The sequence below is a fragment of the Nansenia antarctica genome (genome assembly GCF_963989245.1).
Source record: "Nansenia antarctica genome assembly, chromosome: 18".
Lineage (NCBI taxonomy): Eukaryota > Metazoa > Chordata > Actinopteri > Argentiniformes > Microstomatidae > Nansenia > Nansenia antarctica.
In genome coordinates, this window is record NC_137691.1 from 12,360,855 (window position 1) to 12,381,928 (window position 21,074).

The 21,074-nt window shown below is 43.7% G+C and overlaps 2 protein-coding genes across 2 annotated transcripts; both read right to left on the minus strand.

Moving 5' to 3' along the window:
- Positions 1–4,698: 4,698 nt before the first annotated feature.
- gpr61l (G protein-coupled receptor 61-like) lies at positions 4,699–10,959 on the minus strand. The gene is made up of 2 exons (XM_080548713.1): positions 10,338–10,959; positions 4,699–6,911 (listed from the first exon to the last, which is right to left on the minus strand). Exon 2 carries the CDS (start codon positions 6,824–6,826, stop codon positions 5,537–5,539), a length of 1,290 nt encoding a protein of 429 aa, XP_080404839.1. The 5' UTR covers positions 6,827–6,911; positions 10,338–10,959; the 3' UTR covers positions 4,699–5,536.
- A 725-nt stretch (positions 10,960–11,684) lies between these two features.
- Positions 11,685–20,146, minus strand: parp3 (poly (ADP-ribose) polymerase family, member 3). Its single transcript, XM_080548300.1, has 11 exons — positions 20,047–20,146; positions 18,224–18,438; positions 17,633–17,758; positions 16,906–17,088; positions 16,513–16,651; positions 15,846–16,072; positions 15,568–15,723; positions 15,300–15,386; positions 14,097–14,274; positions 13,575–13,718; positions 11,685–13,062 (listed from the first exon to the last, which is right to left on the minus strand). Exons 2-11 carry the CDS (start codon positions 18,410–18,412, stop codon positions 12,893–12,895), a joined length of 1,599 nt encoding a protein of 532 aa, XP_080404426.1. The 5' UTR covers positions 18,413–18,438; positions 20,047–20,146; the 3' UTR covers positions 11,685–12,892.
- Between the last annotated feature and the right edge of the window lie 928 nt (positions 20,147–21,074).

Sequence of the window (21,074 nt, forward strand, 5' to 3'; positions counted from 1 at the left end):
GGAGGGACCTGGAGGCTACATTTTTCATAAAAGGTCCCTAGAAGTCAAATAAATCATCAAAACATGTTAGCCAGAGAGTGGTCACGGAATTTTGGTTTTGGACCCTACTATCCGTCTTCCGTTGTATTGACGGGCGGGTCTGTCCAGAGCTCACACCAGCAGTGATGGAGGGAGAGGAGTGTGACTGGCTGGGATGAGGAGGAATGTCTGTGGAAACCATGGTGACGGAGCGCACCAGTGATTAGTGCATGTGCCTCACACAGACACTCTGCAATGACGGGATGGAGAGATGCTTATTATCTCTGCGACGTGATGACGTAACTCAATCACCGGTGCTTTTGTTGCATAATCAAATCATGCTTTTGTGTGGTTGAAACGTTGACCTTTCGTTTGACTGATAACTTCCTTTTTTTTTTTTTTGCAGGAAAAGTGCTATACAAATAAAAGTTATTATGATGATTATTATTATTATGATTATGATTATTATCAGAACAGGTGGTTCTGGTTCGGACCACCACAGGTGGCTCCAACCGGGAACAGAACCACTCTGCTTGTACCCAGAACACATGTGGATTCCCCACCAAGCTATTTGGGAGGGGGAAATGTGTGTGTGTGTGTGTGTGTGTGTGTGGGTTTGGGTGTCAGTGGGCGTGTGTGTGTGTGTGGTGTGTGTGTGTGTGTGTGTGTGTGTGTGTGTGTCTGTGTGTCTGTGTGTGGTGTGTGTGTGTGTGTGTGTGTGTGTGTGTGTGTGTGTGTGTGTGTGTTTTTGAGCTGGGGAAAAAAGATAATCACAGATAATGTCCCTCAGACATAACAGTCTGGCCTGCCATTTTGAGCTGTGCCTTTGTGTAACAGCCTTTTAGTCAGACTAATGTAGTCTAACATAGCAGTGTGTATATACACTATGTGCTATATCCAGACCGAATCAAAGCCAAACTGCTATGTTAGTATAGTATATTAATTATATAATTATTATAGGTACTGTCTATATACAGTATATAGGTACTACGTATATATATATATATATAAATGCAAAAACATTTGTATAAAATGCAAACGGTACTACTAGAACATGTTGTTATTATATATACTGACATGTCAATATTTCATACTATAGGTGAAGTATATCTAATGATGTATGATGATCATACTGATTTGCACATCCCAAAATAATAAAGTTTATTACAATTATTTAAAAATGCTTTTAAAAGGTATATCAAATGCTCCCCAGTCTTTTAACTCTGTTGTCCACTCCAAACAGAAGTCTTTGAAAATGTTGTTTGTTTGGTGCAGAATTAAAGCAGTGGGTTATGATACAGGGTACTACATACTGACTCTACCACAGGTTCTAAGCTACTGTCTGAATGTCAAGATGTCCCTCCAGTGACCTGGCGGAGAGGCAGGGATATACTCTAATCTCCTCACTGATGACAACAACCCACCTCTTCAAGCTCGCCTTCACCAGTTAACCCTCTCCCCCTCCCCTTCCCATGTGGGGAAGGGGAGGCACTACCTCAATTAGGCCCCTATACTTTCTTCTATTTACCTTTTGTTTCTTTTTATTATTACTACACGATATTTTCAGTTTGTAAAGCGTCTTTGAGTGTCTAGAAAAGCGCTATATAAGTCTAATGTATTATTATTATTATTATTATTATTATATTATTATTATTATTATTATTATTATTAACACATACCTTCTCCCTATAGCGCTGCTTCTCTTGATCCTTTTGGTGATTTGTTTTGCACTCAGTGAAATGAACCAGACAAAGAGGGTCATTTCCTTGATCTCTTATTCATCTCAAAGCCTCAGTATTTTCTTCCGCCCACCTTGTGGCTCAGTTCCACTCAATAGACACACAGGTGGGCATCAAAGCGCTGATGAGCACCAAAGAGGCTACATCGTGACACTGTGTGTGTGTGTGTGTGTGTGTGTGTATGTGTGTGTGTGTGTGTGTGTGTGTGTGTGTGTGTGTGTGTGTGTGTGAGTGAGTGTGTATGCACATACGCGTGTTTGTGTGTCAATGTGAGTGTGTGAGTGTGAGTGTGTGTGTGTATGCGTGTGTGTGTGTGTGTGTGTGTGTGTGTGTGTGTTTGTGTGTGTGTGTGTGTGTGTGTGCGCGTGTGTGTGTGTGTATGTGAGCTTGTGCTAATATTCTTTTAGCTTAATGCCCTGGTTGGCTAGGGATCAGAGGAGCATGCCAACTCCACCATAACCACCAGGGGGGGTAAACTCCTCCCAGTGACCTTGGGTCATTTATGACCCTTGACCTTGAAGAGGGGCTGCACTAATCAGCCTTGCCAATTACACTGATTAGGGTATTATTATGGTGTGACAGGCCACTAGAGCATGATCTTGTATCATGGCTGATGTTCTATCTACTACGTGTAGGCCTATATCCATGTCAATCAGATCAGTCTGCAACAGACAGAGATAAAAAAACTAATTTACCAAATTGAAACAGATTGTGTATTTAGGACCTGATGTTCTTTTAGAGTGTACTCCAGACAAATCTAAAATAGTACACTGGGGGAGAAAAAATAGCTTTTGCTGTCCTCGAAAACAAGCCAGGAGTCTTTCCTTCCTACCCGCCTCTCAGCTTAATGGATTTGTGTTGGGAATCCAGAGCACAGTGTTCTGCCAGTGCTCCCCATACTGCCAGCGCTCCCCCTGCTTCTATAGCGGGTAGAGGTTTTTCGGATTTTCTGATGAGCTAGTCCTGCCTGCTACTTCTAAGCCAAAATGTCATCTTGGTATAACTGTGTCCGCAGCAGCATCCATGCGGGAGGTCCGAGGTTCAAACCCTGCCAGTTCTGTGGACACACACTCACCCATCTCCATCCTCACTATGTTGAGTCTGTACTGCACCTTGACGGCCCCTCTGCTCAGAGAGGCGTCGTGTTGTTTGGGTAGTCCATTATAGCTGATCTACAGTTGCTTAACACTAGAACAGCCATGGGTGAGGTCATTTGACCCTGTGAGTAAAACATTTTTGATATCTTTGCACTCTTCAAATTTCAGGACCGTCCTTTCATGACTTTTCCTAGATATGTGCGTTCTACCACCCAGTATCCTTACATTTTCAAAATCACATCAAGATAAGCTGGTATAAAGCTATTTTGCAGTTTTTCTGTGTAGGAGGCAGGGTAATTTACAAGACAGCCAACTAGTCGTTGTTGTGTGTAAATAGCAGCTTTCTATTGTAAAGACTATGGTCCTTTGACCCCCGAGGCGGCTCTTATAGTAGGTAAAAAAAGGCATGACTGTTGTGTGTTAAACTATCTACTGTATAAACCAGGAACTGCAATTGTGTTGATATGCATCAGCCTGCTAGGGTTAGAGTAACGGTTAGGTTTAGGGTTACAGTAATAGTAAGGGTTACGGTTCGAGTTAGGTTTCGGGTTAGTATAAGAGAGTATTATTACTTATAGTAAGTGTTGAGAGTTGACACTAGTTAGTTCCATCAACGTTGCTAAAGGAAAATCCAGACTTATTTGGATAAGTTTTGCGAGACTTATCAAAAATAAGCCTGTATTATCCTTTAGCTAATACCCCCCTGGTGTCTGATCTATCGTCTCATCATCTAGATTAAAGGATTACAAAATGAAATTATAATCTCCAATCATGGCAGACGAATCAAGCCCATTGAAACCACTACAATCTAATCCACTTGTTGCATAGAATATAGATGTTTGTATTTTGTTACGTGAAATCTATGGAAGATTTAGTTTAAAAAACGCTAAAAAGCTTGTTTTCAACTGTGTGCGTGTGTGCATATGTGTGTGTGTGTGTGTGTGTGTACGTGCACACGTGTGTACACAAGTGTGTGTGTGTAATGTACTGTACTGTGTGTGTGTGTGTGTGTGTGTGTGTGTGTGTGTGTGTGTGTGTGTGCACTGTACTGTATGTGTGTGTGTCGCTGTATAGTCTTATTTGATCATCCACCTCTCCCTTCACCCTAATGCATCGACCGGCCATATATGCAGGTCAAAGTATTAAACATATACAACCCAAGTTACATCATAATCGCAAATACTCCACACATAGGCATGGTGATGCTAGACAGTTTATCATTATTTGCTGTGAACAAACCACTCTGACTCCTGTCCCTGATCTGCGATTCCCATTTTACAGATAGCAAACGGTCATAAAAACAACACTGTGTCATCAATATCATCACTCCCGGCGCATTTTCATCGCTTGGTAATGATTTCCATTTTACACTCACTCACTCACACCTCTCAGTCTCAGTCTGTGAGGGGAGAAGCCCGCCTTACCTAGGCTACCCACCGCCTCTATTCATATGCTAATGAGGAGTAGCCTGACGAGGAGCCGACTCCCAGCCTCCCCCCCCCAATCTGGATCTATAGCCGAGCGGCCAGCTGAGAAGGTCCTTGTTGCTATGTGAGTCCCTGGCTCGCTGCATTTCCATGGCGACTGGCGCAGCCATTAAAGGCGAACAGGCCACACATCTCAGATTCACGGCGGACGCTGCAAGTGAAATGTCCCCCATGATTACTGCTGCGTTGTTGATTTATTTATCAGTGTCGTTTCCACTTTTATTTCCTACGTTGATATGCATGTGGTACTTACCCTCGACACACTGAGGTGGATCAGATGAGTCAGAATATTAGATCAACTAATTGATGTCACTACTCTACAATATACCACCCATCCCTTTATTGAAATAATGTGTTAATACAAGACATTGTTAATAAATAAAATAAAATACATTTTCTGTCTTAGCCATGGACAATGTACTCCTACGGTATATTCATGGTTCATTTTTAGATGAGTGTGAATTCATACAATATATAAAACAATCCTATACAAGTTTACTGCAGGTTAAGGCCTGTCATGAGAAAAGGGATAAAGGTAAAAGCAATTAAATTAATACTACACATTAGAACAATAATACCATAACCTGAACTGGGTGACCAGACCTGAATGAATCCCCCATACAAAGGATTAATGGGCACCTACTCACAGGTAAACATCAAACTCTACGGTCCGGGGTCAATTCCATTTCAGTTGACTACATTCACGAAGTCAACAGACATTCCGATTCCAATTCTAAATTCTCCTCATTAAAAATGGAGGACATTTGCAATTTAAATTGGAATTTCAGTTGACTTACTGAATTGACTTAGTTTAACACTAGAACAGCCAGTATTATTATTTTTTTTATATCTTTGCACTCGATCAAATTTCAGGACCCTCCTTTCATGACTTTTCCTAGATATGTGCGTTCTACCACCCAGTATCCTTACAAGTCACATCAGGATAAGCTAGTATAAAGCTATTTTGCAGCTTTTCTGTGTAGGAGGCAGGCTAATTTACAAGGCAGCCAACTAGTGGTCGTTGTGTGTAAATAGCAGCATGACTATGGTCATTTGACTCGCTCTTATAGTAGGTAAAAAAAGGCACAGCTGTTCTAGTGTTAATTTAATTGGAATTGACCCCAACCGTGTCAAATACAGCTTAGACAGACTGGGCTATATTGAAGTCCATATTGAAGTCTGTGGTGCTCCGTGTCTAGCTGTGCTCCTCCGGTATCTGTCCGGGGATCCTGACCCCGTGGTCCAGAGTGTTCCTGGGGCTGGAGGTGGCGCAGCTGGAGCGTGTGTCCGCGCTGTTGGTCCTCTGGAGGAACTGGAGGAAGTTCTCCTGGAGGGAGCCCTCGTGGCTGGACGCCCCCAGGTCCACGGCTCTGGACGAGGAGGAGCAGCATCGCCGGAACTTCACCAGCTCCTCCCTGATCTGCCTGTTGAGCAGGCCGTAGAAGAAGGGGTTGACGGCGAAGGAGGAGTAAGCCAGCCAGGTGACGGCCTCCTCCACGTCCCCGGGGCTCTGCGGCAGCGAGCCGCTGAAGGACAGGTGCAGGTGGAAGGTGAAGTACGGCAGCCAGCAGACGAGGAACTGGCCCACGATGACCACCAGGGTGAGGGCCGCCTTCCCTCCGCTGAAGGCCCTCTCCGGGGACAGCCTCCGGGGCAGGCTGCGCGTGGTGGTGATGATGGTGGTCTGGCTGTTGATGGAGTCCGAGCGTCGCTTGTCCGGGTCGTGGGCCCAGGCGGGCGCGGGCACCTGCTGCAGGGCGGCGGAGCGCGCCACCTTGTAGACGTTGCCGTAGACGGCGAAGATGACGGCGGCGGGCAGCAGGAAGCACACCACGCTGAAGAGCACGGCGAACACCTTCCTCAGGCGGCTGTGGCTCCAGTGGAGGGAGCAGTGGGACGCGGCCATGGAGCTGTGGTGCCCGTAGGCGGGCCAGCCGAACAGGGTGACCAGGGCCAGCAGCACCGACTTGACCCAGATGAAGGTCATGACGCCGACGGCCAGGTTGATGCTCATCTTGACCTCGTAGCGCATCGGGTGGACGATGTAGTAGTAGCGCTCCACGCTGATGGCGGTGATGGTGAGGATGGAGGCGCAGATGAGGAACACGTTGAGGAAGATGTAGACCTGGCACTCCAGGACGGTGAAGACGATGGTGTCGAAGAAAGGCGAGCTGGAGATGATGCCAAGGGGCATGAGGAGGATGGCGCAGAGCAAGTCCACCGCGCACAGGTGGCACACGAAGGCGAACCTCTTCAGGTGAGGGGCGCGAGCGATGGCCACCATCACTCCGGTGTTGGCCAATAGGGCGATGAGGTTAAGGGTCACCATGCAGAACAAGCCGATCAGGTCCTTGATCTGGGACTGGGAGCTGGTGACCACTCCTACCTCCACAGGGATTGTGGGAATGGGCCCCCATAGGCCGGTTGTCAGGTTGGATACAGTGCGGTTCGGCACAGGGGCCAACATCAGACCAGACTTCTCCATTGTTCTAGAGACTAGTCACTCCAGCAAGTCCCATCACGCTGTTTACTCTGGTCTCTGCTCAGGTGTTTGTCATTTTGGAAATTGCCTGTTGAAGAGAGAGAGAAACATTCATTACGGTATATGGTTCAAGATACACCGTTAACATTAACTTCTGATTCAAAATCCTTTTTAGAAACAAACATTTAAGCGTGTGCTGTGTGAATGTCCCTGTGTATTTCACGAAGTAGGCCTAATCATTTATTATCTGTCTATGGTGCTTTCAGTTGGACATCAACCTCACTGTGAGGGGAAAAACATTCCTTTTTCAATGGCCTCGGCGGTCTCATCGCATCGACGGGTAATATATGCTAACTTACAAAGACATATTCAGTCCCACGAGCTCTTGACAGAAAATGGAAACAAATCATCATGACGGACTTGCCCTGTGATGCACCACTGTACAGTTCAATACTTGGAAATTCAATACTTGGAAAAATCCAAGGTCAGAGTGGTCTTGTGTTCACCCTATGATTTACCTTATGTTCTATTCAATGTCACCCTCAAAGGCATAGATAAGAGGGTCAATGAAAAAATCTCCCACCCAGCCCCATCCTACGCTGTTTGTCTGTTCTGAAGATAAGAGGGAGACAACAATGACTAGGTCAGCCTGGTGGTCTCAGTGGAACCACAACCAGTAATCTCAGTCAGGGGTTTCCCGGAAGGTACACCCCCGGAGGCCTTTTGTTCCTGTCCGAATTGCACGTCACAAATCTCCCCAATGAATTGATGCCATCCCCCTCGAAAGAGCTAAGTTCACTGATCGCTCAAAGACTCGATTCTCATTGCCATCATTTCCCATTGCATATTCAAATCAATCATATCAAAAAGACTCAATCTGATATTATCTATTAAAAGTCATGTAGGGAGACCTAAAAACCTCTAAACAGATTAATCAACCTAACACATGTGGAATATATACAACAATAAAATCACTTTGCTTGTCCTTTTCAGATAGTTACTGGTTGACTGCAAGGAGAAATTATTAGTTTACTAGGGATCACATAGGATTATAAACCAGACTTCTACTGTACCTCCGTAAAGAGCTGAAAGCAAACACAGTACACGTTTACTTTGTGAAAAGGAAAGCAGATGTACAACCGATGTTGATTCTCTGTGGTAAACAGGAACATATGCGGTCCTAGTGACGTGCTGCTGCACTGCATAGGGATAACCTCTGTTAAGTAGGTTAATAGTGAATAAGCACATTAGATTCAGTACAGGGCTTAGGGCCAATGGAGGGATTGTCATGTTTTTACCCATAAATGTCGGGTTATGTAAGTATGGCCTCCTTTCTGTAACCTGAACCACAACAACATTCCTCTCACAGAAGGAGCAAATAGTTCTATCTTTACATTTTGACTCGTTTGATTAATTAATACACTAGGCAACTCAGTGTAAATTAACTGTTCATTAAGAGAATGTATTTTAATTATAGTTTGTACATTAATAATTGAACAGGATCAAATGATTGCTCGGTATAACAGGGTCTGTTTTGTTGTCTCGCCTGTGCAACTACTTTAGCTTTTTCGTTGCTTTATTCCAGCAGTAAGCTGTTTTTATTCCTGGCCTGTCAGCCACTCCGACTTAATGTCCTTCCCTTTCCAGTCCTCTCCATGGTGTGTAAACTGACACAGTTGACTACCCCACTACCTGTTGTCACTGTTGACTAGCCCACTACCTGTTGTCACTGTTGACTACCCCACTACCTGTTGTCACTGTTGACTAGCCCACTACCTGTTGTCCTGTTGACTACCCCACTACCTGTTGTCACAGTTGACTACCCCACTACCTGTTGTCACTGTTGACTAGCCCACCACCTGTTGTCACTGTTGACTAGCCCACTACCTGTTGTCACTGTTGACTAGCCCACTACCTGTTGTCCCTGTTGACTAGCCCACTACCTGTGTCCCTGTTGACTAGCCCACTACCTGTTGTCCCTGTTGACTACCCCACTACCTGTTGTCACTGTTGACTAGCCCACTACCTGTTGTCACTGTTGACTAGCCCACCACCTGTTGTCACTGTTGACTAGCCCACTACCTGTTGTCACTGTTGACTAGCCCACTACCTGTTGTCACTGTTGACTAGCCCACCACCTGTTGTCACTGTTGACTAGCCCACTACCTGTTGTCACTGTTGACTAGCCCACTACCTGTTGTCACTGTTGACTAGCCCACTACCTGTGTCACTGTTGACTAGCCCACCACCTGTTGTCACTGTTGACTAGCCCACTACCTGTTGTCACAGTTGACTAGCCCACCACCTGTTGTCACTGTTGACTAGCCCACTACCTGTTGTCACTGTTGACTAGCCCACTACCTGTTGTCACTGTTGACTAGCCCACTACCTGTTGTCACTGTTGACTAGCCCACTACCAGCGTCTTTGAGCCTCGGAAAAGCGCTATATAAATTCAATTATTATTATTATTAATTATTATTAATTATTACCTGTTGTCCCTGTTGACTACCCCACTACCTGTTGTCACTGTTGACTAGCCCACTACCTGTTGTCACTGTTGACTAGCCCACTACCTGTTGTCACTGTTGACTAGCCCACGACCTGTTGTCACTGTTGACTAGCCCACTACCTGTTGTCCCTGTTGACTAGCCCACTACCTGTTGTCCCTGTTGACTACCCCACTACCTGTTGTCACTGTTGACTACCCCACTACCTGTTGTCACTGTTGACTACCCCACTACCTGTTGTCACTGTTGACTACCCCACTACCTGTTGTCACTGTTGACTAGCCCACTACCTGTTGTCACTGTTGACTAGCCCACTACCTGTTGTCACTGTTGACTAGCCCACGACCTGTTGTCACTGTTGACTAGCCCACTACCTGTTGTCCCTGTTGACTAGCCCACTACCTGTTGTCCCTGTTGACTAGCCCACTACCTGTTGTCACTGTTGACTACCCCACTACCTGTTGTCACTGTTGACTACCCCACTACCTGTTGTCACTGTTGACTAGCCCACTACCTAAGAACAGTATGTTTCGGCTCTGTGAGGTCAATGACCATTAGTGATCAATGGTGCACACAGTCAACATGCTTGTTTTTTTGAAGCAAAGCTACATGTGAGTCATCGGTGCTTGTCCCTCACACTGTCACACACTAGTCCCTCCTCCTCCTCCTCCCCCATGTTATCTCAGTAATAGTATTACTGCATATTTACCTCCCTCTACTCTTAATATTAAGATCAATCTCCCAAAATGTCATATATTTAATTTAAAAAAACAACTGAAGCACATATTTATCTGGGACAGTGCAAAGTAGAAGAAAGACAAAGACATTGCAAAGTAACATTAAAAAACCTGTCAAAGCAGTTATCCCCCACTGATTGTAAGGGTACAGAACACCTGTTGAGTAATCTATCGTGGACACATTATCCTGTATGTGATTGAGATCAGTAAGAGAACGTGCAAAACTATAAGAAAAGTACAACAGCAAAAACATCGAACCACTGCCTTACCCGTGATCCAGTGTTTGTGTCCGGTCCAGTTCAGTTCAGAGATCAACCTGGGACTCTGTGTCCTTCCTTTCTCACCTGACTCTCTGTGAGTCCATCAGTATCCAGACAGGCTATCCCTCCCGTGGGAGTGGACCAGTGGGTTGCTTTTGATCAAGAGCAGGTTGAGCAGGTCTAGTCGAGCAGGTCAGTTGAGCAGGTATCTATCTATTCTACTTTCAGCAGGTCCATGTAAACACCAGGTAGAGTTTCTCCTGTAGGTGTCTTTGGGATAAGGGTCCAAGGCTCCAGTGTCACTGACAGACACCCAGTAGAGATCCAGCTGTAAAGGGTACAGCGATCCCTACCAGAGGCAGTGCTCTCTGGGGGATCAGGGCTTCAAGTGCAGGATTACCAAGAGTTGCTTGAGATTAGGTCTCTGGACTAACCATCTGATATTAGGTTCACTCCACAGGGAATCCCCAAGCCTCCAACCTGGCTCTGATCACAGAGGGACATATCCAGTGTGAGAGTCGGTGTACAGAGCCATCATCATCATTCACATCACTCTGGAAGATGTCTAGAACTCTAGATCTGAGAGGATGCTCTCACTCACTCTCTCCTTCCCTCCTCCTCCTCTCTCTCTCTTTTCCCTTCGCTGTCCTGCGCTGTGTATGGCAGTGACTGTCACACATTGTGTGCTGTGATGATTTTTTTTTCTTTTCTCAAACAGACACACACTCCACTGTCCCCCCTCAAGAGCTAGGTCTTCCCTGGGTCCTAGAGTATATCAGATCAAAAGTGAACTGAAATTACCTACATTGAAATGTACTTGTATTTGTTGCTCACATGGTGGCTTTTTAAGCAATCGTTATTTACCATGTGATTCATACAAAAAAGACTAATTTGCAGCCGAATAAAAAATGTTTGGTGTCGCTTGAATGTGAAGTGTGCAGTCTTGTTCCTGAACTTTAACCTTCATTGATTTTATTGATTTAGTGATTAAACAGTTAGAATGATGTGGCACTAAACAGTAAACATTGCAATGAATCACTGCTTGACATGTAGCCTACAGACTTGATTGTAACATGCTGTACATTGAGTGAATACATCAACTGTCTATTTCTGTACAGGTCTTCCACTGTTAAATGGCGGTCTAAGGAATATCCACCTGTGGCCCTACATTATGTTGAAAAGGTATTGGCCAACAAATATGAAACAGTGGCATTGAACCATCAGACAGAAGTGAAATCAAAAGTTGTGAGTTATTTCACATAAAATATTTGCTAAAATAATAATAAAGACAAAAATCTGATTGAAAGCATCCAGTCCGTTTCAGTTAACACAACACACACAATAACTCGACAGAGATTGAAAATAATTTGTATTTATTGAGCATGTATAATTCAAGTCAATGGTCAGGTGCAGAAAGGCTTGAAATGGTTACATTCAACATGGTATTGGCTATTGATAAGTGCTCATTAGTGGTGCCCTCTGGTGGTGAAGCAGAACACTCAGGGCTGCTGTGCAATAAACAGGTCCTCCAAGGTATGACGCATGGAGTACGCTGAGACTAGAGAACTGCCCAGAGCACTGCTAACTTCACCACAGGCACTTTCAGAGCCTTGGTAAGCACACTGCATCAATATCAATACCACCAAGTAACATTTCCTGTCTGTGGAAATATGCATGGCCAAATAAAAATAAGAAATCTGATTAACATAAGTGCACTGGGCTTATAGTGTACTGTATTAGATACAGTAGTAACACTGTATTACCTACTTCATAAAAACACAAAAAACACAAGTCTAACTTGTGTAAACACGTATACATACAGATCATGTCTACGCTTTGACATTCCTCCAGTTCTTCTTCTCTGTCGAGCACATTAAGTGTACAGAACTGAGTATAGCGTGCAATAACATTCAAGATACAACAAAGAAAAACCTGACTACTACCTCACTAATTAGGGAAAATATGCTATTAAATTAAATTAAATAAAAATTGCATAATCAGATTTAGGGCAGGTTGGAAGATGCAGATGCATATACTTTACATACAGTAAAGGTATTCAAACTTTGTATACAGTGCAAAGAACATGGGTCCCCCCATAGCAGAGTGAGAACGGAAAGATAGAACAGAATTCTCAGTCTCATCAGATCATTTCCACATTAGTTTACATTTGTTCCACACCTGTTTAAAGTACATAATGTCGTTTATATTGTACGGTTGTATATGTCGAGTTGAATGTTATGTTACAGTATAACATAATTACATTGAGGATGGTTATGAAACATTTCTCTAAAGTCTGTACACTTAAGATGAGAGTATGACAGTCAAAGTGTGTCAAATAAATTGGAAGACTACTCACTCAAAGCCTGGGAAAAAAAGTGCAAATGATAAGCCTGGGAAAGTGCAAACGATAAGGCACAAGGAGGTTTCTGACATATTATCAGGGGAACTTTGGTAGGGTTTGCTACCTGTGACAGTACAAGGTGTCTAACAACATAACCTTTAGAACAAGAATAGAAAAAGGAAGCTCTCGTCTTTCTCTCTTCAAAAACCAGCCTTCTCTCTGGCTAGAACTTGAGCTCCAGTAGGTAGCGCATGCGACACTGGCTCTCGTTGTAGACGAGGTACTCGCTGCTGGAGAAATGGCTGTCTGAGTACTGGGGCTGTTTGATGGGCTTCCCCTGAGCCACGGCCACCGGCTTACCATCCAGAGTGAGAAAGATGTCCTTGGAAGGGTCTGAAACAACACATCACGGTACAACATTTACTTCAAAACCACAGACGCTTCACGATATGTGACACGCGGTCTGGTGAAAAGGGCCGCATGATACTGCAATATACTAATATACTACTGGTACAGGCTCAATTCCCTCAAATTCAAGGACCCAACAACACGGCATAGTTTGAGACAGATCTCGATGAGAATTGATATACCGGTAATAGGAACTATCCGCTCACAGACAACAATTAAAAAGAGAGGCTCGAATGTGTGAACACTAGATGGTCTCTTGTCTTCTCTACCACAGCACAGCAAAACAATATATTGTGAACTTAATTACTAGTTGACGAGCTAAATAAACATTTTTTAATATATCTTTAGAGAGAGAGAGAGGGGGGAATTCAAGCACTTTCAATGTCCCGTGTCTATTTTCAAAAACTATTAAGGCCTTGATTTCTTTTTCTCAAATTCACAAACGTTCAAGGATTTCAAGGACCCGTGGGAACCCTGAGTAGATGACAGTACTATACCTGGTTCCACCTGTCCTCTCGCCACCACACTGTCGTAGCCGTTCGGAGCCGCCTTCAGGGAGCCGTCGTCCTTGGTGATGGTGTGCTCTTTACCCAGAGTCACCTCGTTCAGGAACATCACCCCCGTGCTCTTGGATGTACTCACTGCAACAAGCACAGAGAAATGAGCCGTCGTCATCACCGTACCATTTTGGTTTTTCATTTCTCTTTAGGCTAGATTAGATTAGATTCGACATTATTGTCATCGCAGAGTACAAGTACTATACAACGAAGTGCAGTTTAGCATCCAACCAAAAGTGCAAATAGTGATATAAGAGCATGATATAAATAAAACAAGAATGGTAGTGATAGGTAACTATGTAATATACAGTATGTGCAGAGGTAGTATTGTAAACATCAGTATTGTTTAGAGGTATATACGCTTATGGGTTATTTACAGTTATGAGCTATGTACAATTAGATAGATAGTAAATAGATAGTACAGTGAGGTAGTTTATGTAGAGTGCATGATTAGATTCTCACCGTAGCAAGCAGATTTGGCATTCTCAGAGGCAAAGTAGATACCCCTCCCCACACGCCCCCCTGAGTGGGGCATGATCCGCAGGCCACCCTTCAAGATGGCTGCCACCACTGCCACGTTGGTGCCGTGCCACAGAAGACGCCGGTTGTCCAGACTGTCATTCTCCTTGAACCGCTCTGCCTGTAGGGAACAATCCCCAAAGACATAATACTGATTAAGAAAGCACTCCGACTTAAGTCACACAAACACACTCAACACCAGTTCACATATCGTTACCTTCTTAAAATAATGGCTTATGTCACTTTTGAGGAAAATTATGTTCTTGCATAAATATCATATGTGTGGTGGCCTGGGAAAACCCTTCACATGGTGGCATTTTGACATTTTCATTTTTTAATATTTCCATAAATTAGAAGTTCTCAGCTATTCATAACTGGTTGAATGACTGAGATAGCCCTTTATTTTAAAAAGTTATGAGCATTTTAATGTAGCATGTCAAAAAAAGTGAAAGGGGAGAAATCCTCCCCTTTCTCCTCCGGGTCGGGGGAGGAGCCTATGCAGATCGGCCGGTCTCGTTAGTCTGCTTGTGATGCGGTGGTAGTCTGCTTGCCTCGTCGGTATGCGAGGGACAGATCCATTTGTGTGTCTTCTAGTTAAGATTTTATTACTTTATGCTTATTGTGAGCATCAGTAAACTGGCAATAACACAGGTGGAAGTATCGTCTCTCCTTTCGCTCATGTGTGCGTGCGTTGCTTAACTGAGAATGAGACAGATGTTGTTTCGCTAGCAAACTACCCGCCACAAAAACATCAAAATAAGTACTTTCTCTTTTGTTTTCTTAAAATGTTTATTCACCATAATGTAGTATGGAGTTCAAAGTACTAGAATACCACATAATATCAAAATCGCCAAAATCGCGATTTCCATCTATATTTGCTCTTTGCCACGAACGAACGCCAGCGACATCCGACGGGTTTTCCCAGGCCACCACACATATATTCTATATTATTTTACAAATGACAAAAATGTAAAAAAAGAAAGAAAATCGGTTCAGTTTATTCTGTTTTTCTCAAAACTTATGACTTAAAATCTTATATATATAATATATAAAAATATGACTTTATTTTAAGAAGGTGGCAAAATGAAACATTCAGTCAATGCAGGTACAGTACACTGTGAAATACGCGAACAGGATTGCACCCACCTCAGTCTCTCTGTCGACCTCCCATACGTCTATAATCTTTGGTTTCTTTGAAGTGCGTGCAGTGACGTCAAGGTATTTTTCAATTGCCTTCAAATGAGAAGAGAATGGATATCATCAGTGGACTAAAGAGCAGAGCGAGATACAAACTGTACAGTAGAACGCCATTCATCATGTAACAGTTAACATTCAAGTTGAGTTGGATTCATTTGATTAATTTAACCAACCATTATTCAATCGTAAATAACTGTGTATCTTTTGAGACAGATACCTTAAATTCCTCGGTATTTCTGCCTAGTAAACTGAGCTTGCACTTCAGAGACAGATAGTCCTGGTCCAGTGGGTGAGGGACGGTCTCCACCATCTTCTCCTGGGCCTTCTCCGTCTCGGCCTTCATGTTCTGGGCTATCTCGATATCAGCCAGCACCTGCAAGGGGTAGTAAAGGTGAGGCTCGGCTCAGGGCTGGGACATAGGGTTAAAGTGAGACTAGAAAACATTGTTTGGTATCCGGGGAAACCCCCCAAAAAAGAGAGGAAAAGAAATCTCACCAGAAGCATCTCTTTCTTCTTCTCCACAATCTCAGAGGTGTCGATGACTGGAGGCCTGTTCCGGCCGAAGTTGTGTGGGATGGTGGTGAAGAACTTGGAGGAGAGCTCGACCAGGGTGTTCTTCCTGTTGTTCCTCTGGGTCAGGGCTCCCACAATCTCCTCCAGCACCTCAAAGCCCTTGGCGATCTGCAGCGTGCTCAGCTTCCCCAGGGGCATTTTCTTTATGTCTGTTACACACGCACACACACACACACACACACGCACACGCACACGCACACACGCACACACACACGCGATTATCAATCATATCATAGCACCACTGGCCCCGTTTACAATATTGACCTGATAGACCTTGTGGGTTTGTATAGGACTGAGATGTCGAGATTTACACTTCTGAACTTTAACTTATAGTGACATGCCTCTGGTTAATGATTCCGGATCATCTAGTGATCACAACAGCTTTAACACCACCCCACCATGCACACAATCCAAACACCTCCCCACCTACTAGCCTACAGTTCATTCAGTGTTCCAGTCCAACAGGTATGTTACACAATAGAATGGGTGCTGCACATAGACCACCTCCCCCGAGCTTACTGGTAAACAAAGAGTCGTTTCAGTGCTAAAGGGGCAAAGGTTGTGTGGTGTACTAAGTTGTCAGACCCACCCAGGTTCATACACTCCATAGCCTCTTTGAACATGTCGTTGCTGAGGATGAGCTGGATGAGCTTCTGTGTGGGTTGATCCAGAGTGCACGCCAGAATGTTTTTGGTCACTTCCACACATTTCCCATCGACAACGTCCACCTGTAAGAGCCAGAGGAGAAACGATTTCTACAGTGCAGAAGTGGATGTCACAACATTTTTTGCTCGGCCTCTGTTAACGTTTGTCTGGGCACATTGTAGAATACTGTAACCGCAAAGAGAGCCCATGAGCGTGTGAGATGAACACTAATCATAATATGTAATTCAAAAGCACCTTTCTCAGACTCAAGGACACTGTAAAAAAACAACCAAAAAAACAAACACAGAATGTTTACTGAGACCAAACATAGTATTACCTTGACCTCTGCATCCTGATCCCCATCCACCTCAATCAGGGTGTACTTCCCAGGGTGGGACACAAAGCTCTTACGGTCGTCCCACTTGTTCTTTGTTTTGTCTTTGAACTTTTTCTCAAATTCTTTGATTGGGTTATCTGGGGTGCTGCAGCCATCTGTCAGCTGAAACTGACCTACTACCCCCTACAGAGGGAAAATGCATGAGAAAAGCTCCAGTGCTGAAATACTCAGTTTAACAGACAGTGTTCAATGATTAGACCTAATTTCAGATAAACAACTGAGCATCTAGTACTGTACAGCATATACAGCATTTGAAAAACAGGAATGCGAAACACCGCGACATAATGTGACACAGTCTGATCATTTGGACCGCATGTCGGCAACCAATCAAAATGTTCGGACTTTTCTTTTGAAACACGGAACTACGTTTCAACGTTGTTGAGAATCACGACACAAACTCGCTAGTCAAGACAAAATACTGCAACGCAATGGATTCGGTGAGTAATCCGCACTGCCACCTAGTTAACTATAACACTACTTAACTGTACTACATTAGCAGGCTCACAAAACAAGCTGTGTTAGTTGACTAGCAATGTGTCATTCAACCACGCAGAAATGTATTCACATTTTTCGAAAGAAAAGTCTGATCATTACATCATATCCCGACATGAGGACCAAAGCATTAGAACGTGTCACATATCATTTTACACAGGGAAATGAAACCTACCACTCTCCCCCATCTGGTCCAGCAGTAGTAAAGGGAAGCTGATTTAAGAACTTGGATGACATAAAACTTGTTGTTGTTGGGTCCAATGTTGGTCTGATTGAGCATACAGTCGTAGTCTTCATGTACCTGTAGGAGTCAATAAATGGGAATCATGAATCAAGAAAGTTGTTTGAACATGAGGGTTCAACCCATCTATTGCTCTGTGCAGCAATCGGTTAACACTGAACACTGGTAGTGGGATAAATAAATCCTATTGATTATCTGGCTGGTCAAACAAACCATTAAAGGCACAAGAATGAGTAAAAGCACTCAAACATAGCAATCCAGCACATATGTCTTTTGAAACAGCTTATAACATTGGTACAAATGTTCTGAAGCTATAGTAGCACATAATAGGTAAACCTCACTCTTTTTCCAGAAGTTATGGATTCCATCTTTCTAAATGAAGGGTGTGGCTAAACGCACTAGATAATTCATTGCCAGACTTCACTGGCCACTGCACGTGTTTCAACCACAGTGACTGTAAGTACCTTAATTGCAATCTAAAAGAGGCATGAGATGACAGTAGGACTGCGATCATGTCCCTCTCACCTCTGCATTCCCAATTGTCACGTTCTCGTCAACCCTTCTCTTTCCCTTCATCTGCGTGGGAGCTGCAGCCTTCAGAGCCTCCTTAGCAGACGTAAAGGCATCCTTTGGTGCCTCGGGTTCCTCTTTGACCTTCTTGGCTTTCTTTCCTCCAGCCTTGGTGGAGGAGGCAGCCCTTCTCTTCGGTGGCATCCTTCTTCACCTGTATCTCAATCAAACTACCGGTACAAAACATGTCAGTATCATATTTCACACAGTATCATTCATACCAGTAGGTAGACCTATACAATACTATCTTGACGGATGAATGGCATGCACTTGACTTGTACGCACGTTGGATAGTTAACAGTGTTTCTCAACCCTCTCCTCGGGGCGCACCAGCTGCACCACATATTTGATCTGTTCCACCACCAGCACACCTGATTCAACTAATCAAGTACAAAGCAATTATGGTTTGTACTTGATTAGTTGAATCAGGTGTGCTGGTGGTGGAACAGATCAAATATGTGGAGCGGCTGGGGTGCCCCGAGGAGAGGGATGAGAAACACTGGGATAGTGCAGTGTGTATTTGTATTGTGTGTATTCCATCTCTGCTGGAATACACATTTAGACAGCCTATGTAACAAACTACAGCAGAGGCTTTATCACCTGAGGCGACTCAGACTTTATGGGGTGAGAAAGCAGATCATGAGAATTTTCTATCAGTCCATTGTTGAAAGTGTAATCACTAATCAGATATGGAATAATTGTGTGGTTTGGCAACTTAACTGTACAACAACAAAACAGACTAGTCAGCATTCACAAAACAGCCATGAAAATTGTAGGTGAAAGAGACTATGTGATCCTAAATAAACTATATGAAAAAGCTGTCCTGGACAAGGCTAACAAGATAATCGCAGACCCCCAACATCCGCTCTCCACAGAATACGAAGTTCTCCCTCTAGGTAGAAGACTTCGCATGCCAAGATGTAATTATAAGCTCTTAAAACTATCATTTGTCCCATTCTCCATTAAACTAATCAATTCGCTCAAGCAGAAACGATGATTAGGACATGATCACCAGCACCTGCACTTTATCTTAGACACCATTTGAAGGGCCATGTGCAATATTCGAAAACACCACTTGAAGGGTTATGTGCAATATATATTTATACCAAATGATGCCATGTCCTGGTGGAAACTGCTGCCAATGTCACTCAATGTTTGCTGCTGTCCTGTTGTTTACTTTGCCTACTGTATGTTGTATGTATCATCTCTGTTGCACTTGAAGCATGAAAGTACCATGCCCAAGACAAATGTCCCCTCGGGGACAATAAAGTATAATCAATCAAATCAATCAATCAGTGTGATGTAGGCTGGGAATATGAGTAGGCCTATGTGTAGTACCTAGGCTACTTGCTATAATTACAAATGAGTCAGACACAGACAGACTCAGGCATGCATTACTGGAAACTACTCTGCTGCTGGCAGTGGTGGCTCTGACAGCTCCCTCTCCCCTCTCTGCTGTGTTTGCAGGTCTGAGTGCAGGCTGGACGTCTAGCCGACAGCTAGCTACACTATACTAGTGTGCGGTAAATAAACAAGTTTATAAACAAACTGACATACGAGTTTAGAAACATGCTTAACTGCAAGATAACTTACTTCGTTTAGATTGATAATCAGGCAGGAGGCTTTACAGACAACAGCAGAAGATGGCCACTTTTAAATGCTGGCTGGTTCAATGCAAACTCAGCAGCTGATGCAAATTTGCAATCAAATACTTACTGCTTAGTTAGTAAACATAGCTTATGCATGGACATCAACAACAGAACACGTAAACAACGTACCGATGGTGCAGATAGAGAGGGCGCGCGGGTCTGTTGCAGCACAACAGAGAAACTAATGTTGGTTCTTTGACACCAAACTGACTGACTCAGATGCGTCGCTGACTTCCGTGATCACTCCACTCCTCCTCACGCTGCCTCACGCTACTTTTCCATGCAACGCTGAACGCTCCAAGTCCTGGCAAATTAAAGACACAGGCTGTGTTCGAAATGGCATACTAGCATACTGCATTCTAGCATACTCAATGAGTATATACTGCATACTGCTTACTAAATTCATAATAAGTATGCCAATACCAGCCGACCGAAAATCTAGTATACATTTCTAGTATACCATTCCGAACACAGCCACAGATTGTTTTTGTGACAATTTCCATAGATTCGATTGTAACACTTTCCTCATGCTACTAGTACTAGTTTTTTGTCTGTCTTACATGTAACGATGAATTGAGAATCAAGGACCCCAATTGAAATAAGCCAGTGGCTTTCTTGGGTTTTTATCCTGTTAGTTGACCTTGTATGTAATATGTACTTTCATGTACCTACTTCTGCAAATCTTCTAATAAAGTTTTCAATCAATCAATCAATGCATGTGATGTGACAACAGGACAGCCTCTGAGCGCCCTCACTGACAGGTGTCTGGGGTGCAGACTTTACTTGTTGGTATTTACTTCTTCCTCTGTCACCAGGGGGGTGTTCCATCAAAGTAAAGGAAAATCCACCATCTATCCACCAGTAGGCCTAATCAGGAGGGATAGTCATCTATGCCAATTGCCCTTGGTTTTGGCAGTTTCAATGCTAGAAGAAGATAATTACTACAGGAAGGCTTCAAACACCTCACCCAATAAGGCTGATTAACAAGGCAAGGCAAGTTTATTTGTATAGCACATGTCATACATTTGTATAGCACATTTCAACAGAGGCAATTCAAAGTGCTTTACATATAGCATTAGTATTACATCAAGAGGACAATAGTAAACAGATTAATGAACAGTGTATTGTAGTTATGTCAGTTCTTGTAAATTAGCCTA

What these genes read in the sequence shown, in the direction of transcription:
- gpr61l (XM_080548713.1), bottom strand. Translation starts at nt 6,826, where the DNA reads ATGGAGAAGTCTGGTCTGATGTTGGCCCCTGTGCCGAACCGCACTGTA.
- parp3 (XM_080548300.1), bottom strand. Translation starts at nt 18,412, where the DNA reads ATGCCACCGAAGAGAAGGGCTGCCTCCTCCACCAAGGCTGGAGGAAAG. An exon ending in TGACAATTGGGAATGCAGAG is followed by an intron (nt 17,759 to 18,223) that starts GTGAGAGGGACA and finishes TGACTCCTACAG; the next exon opens with GTACATGAAGACTACGACTG. An exon ending in AGGTCGACAGAGAGACTGAG is followed by an intron (nt 14,275 to 15,299) that starts GTGGGTGCAATC and finishes TGTTCCCTACAG; the next exon opens with GCAGAGCGGTTCAAGGAGAA.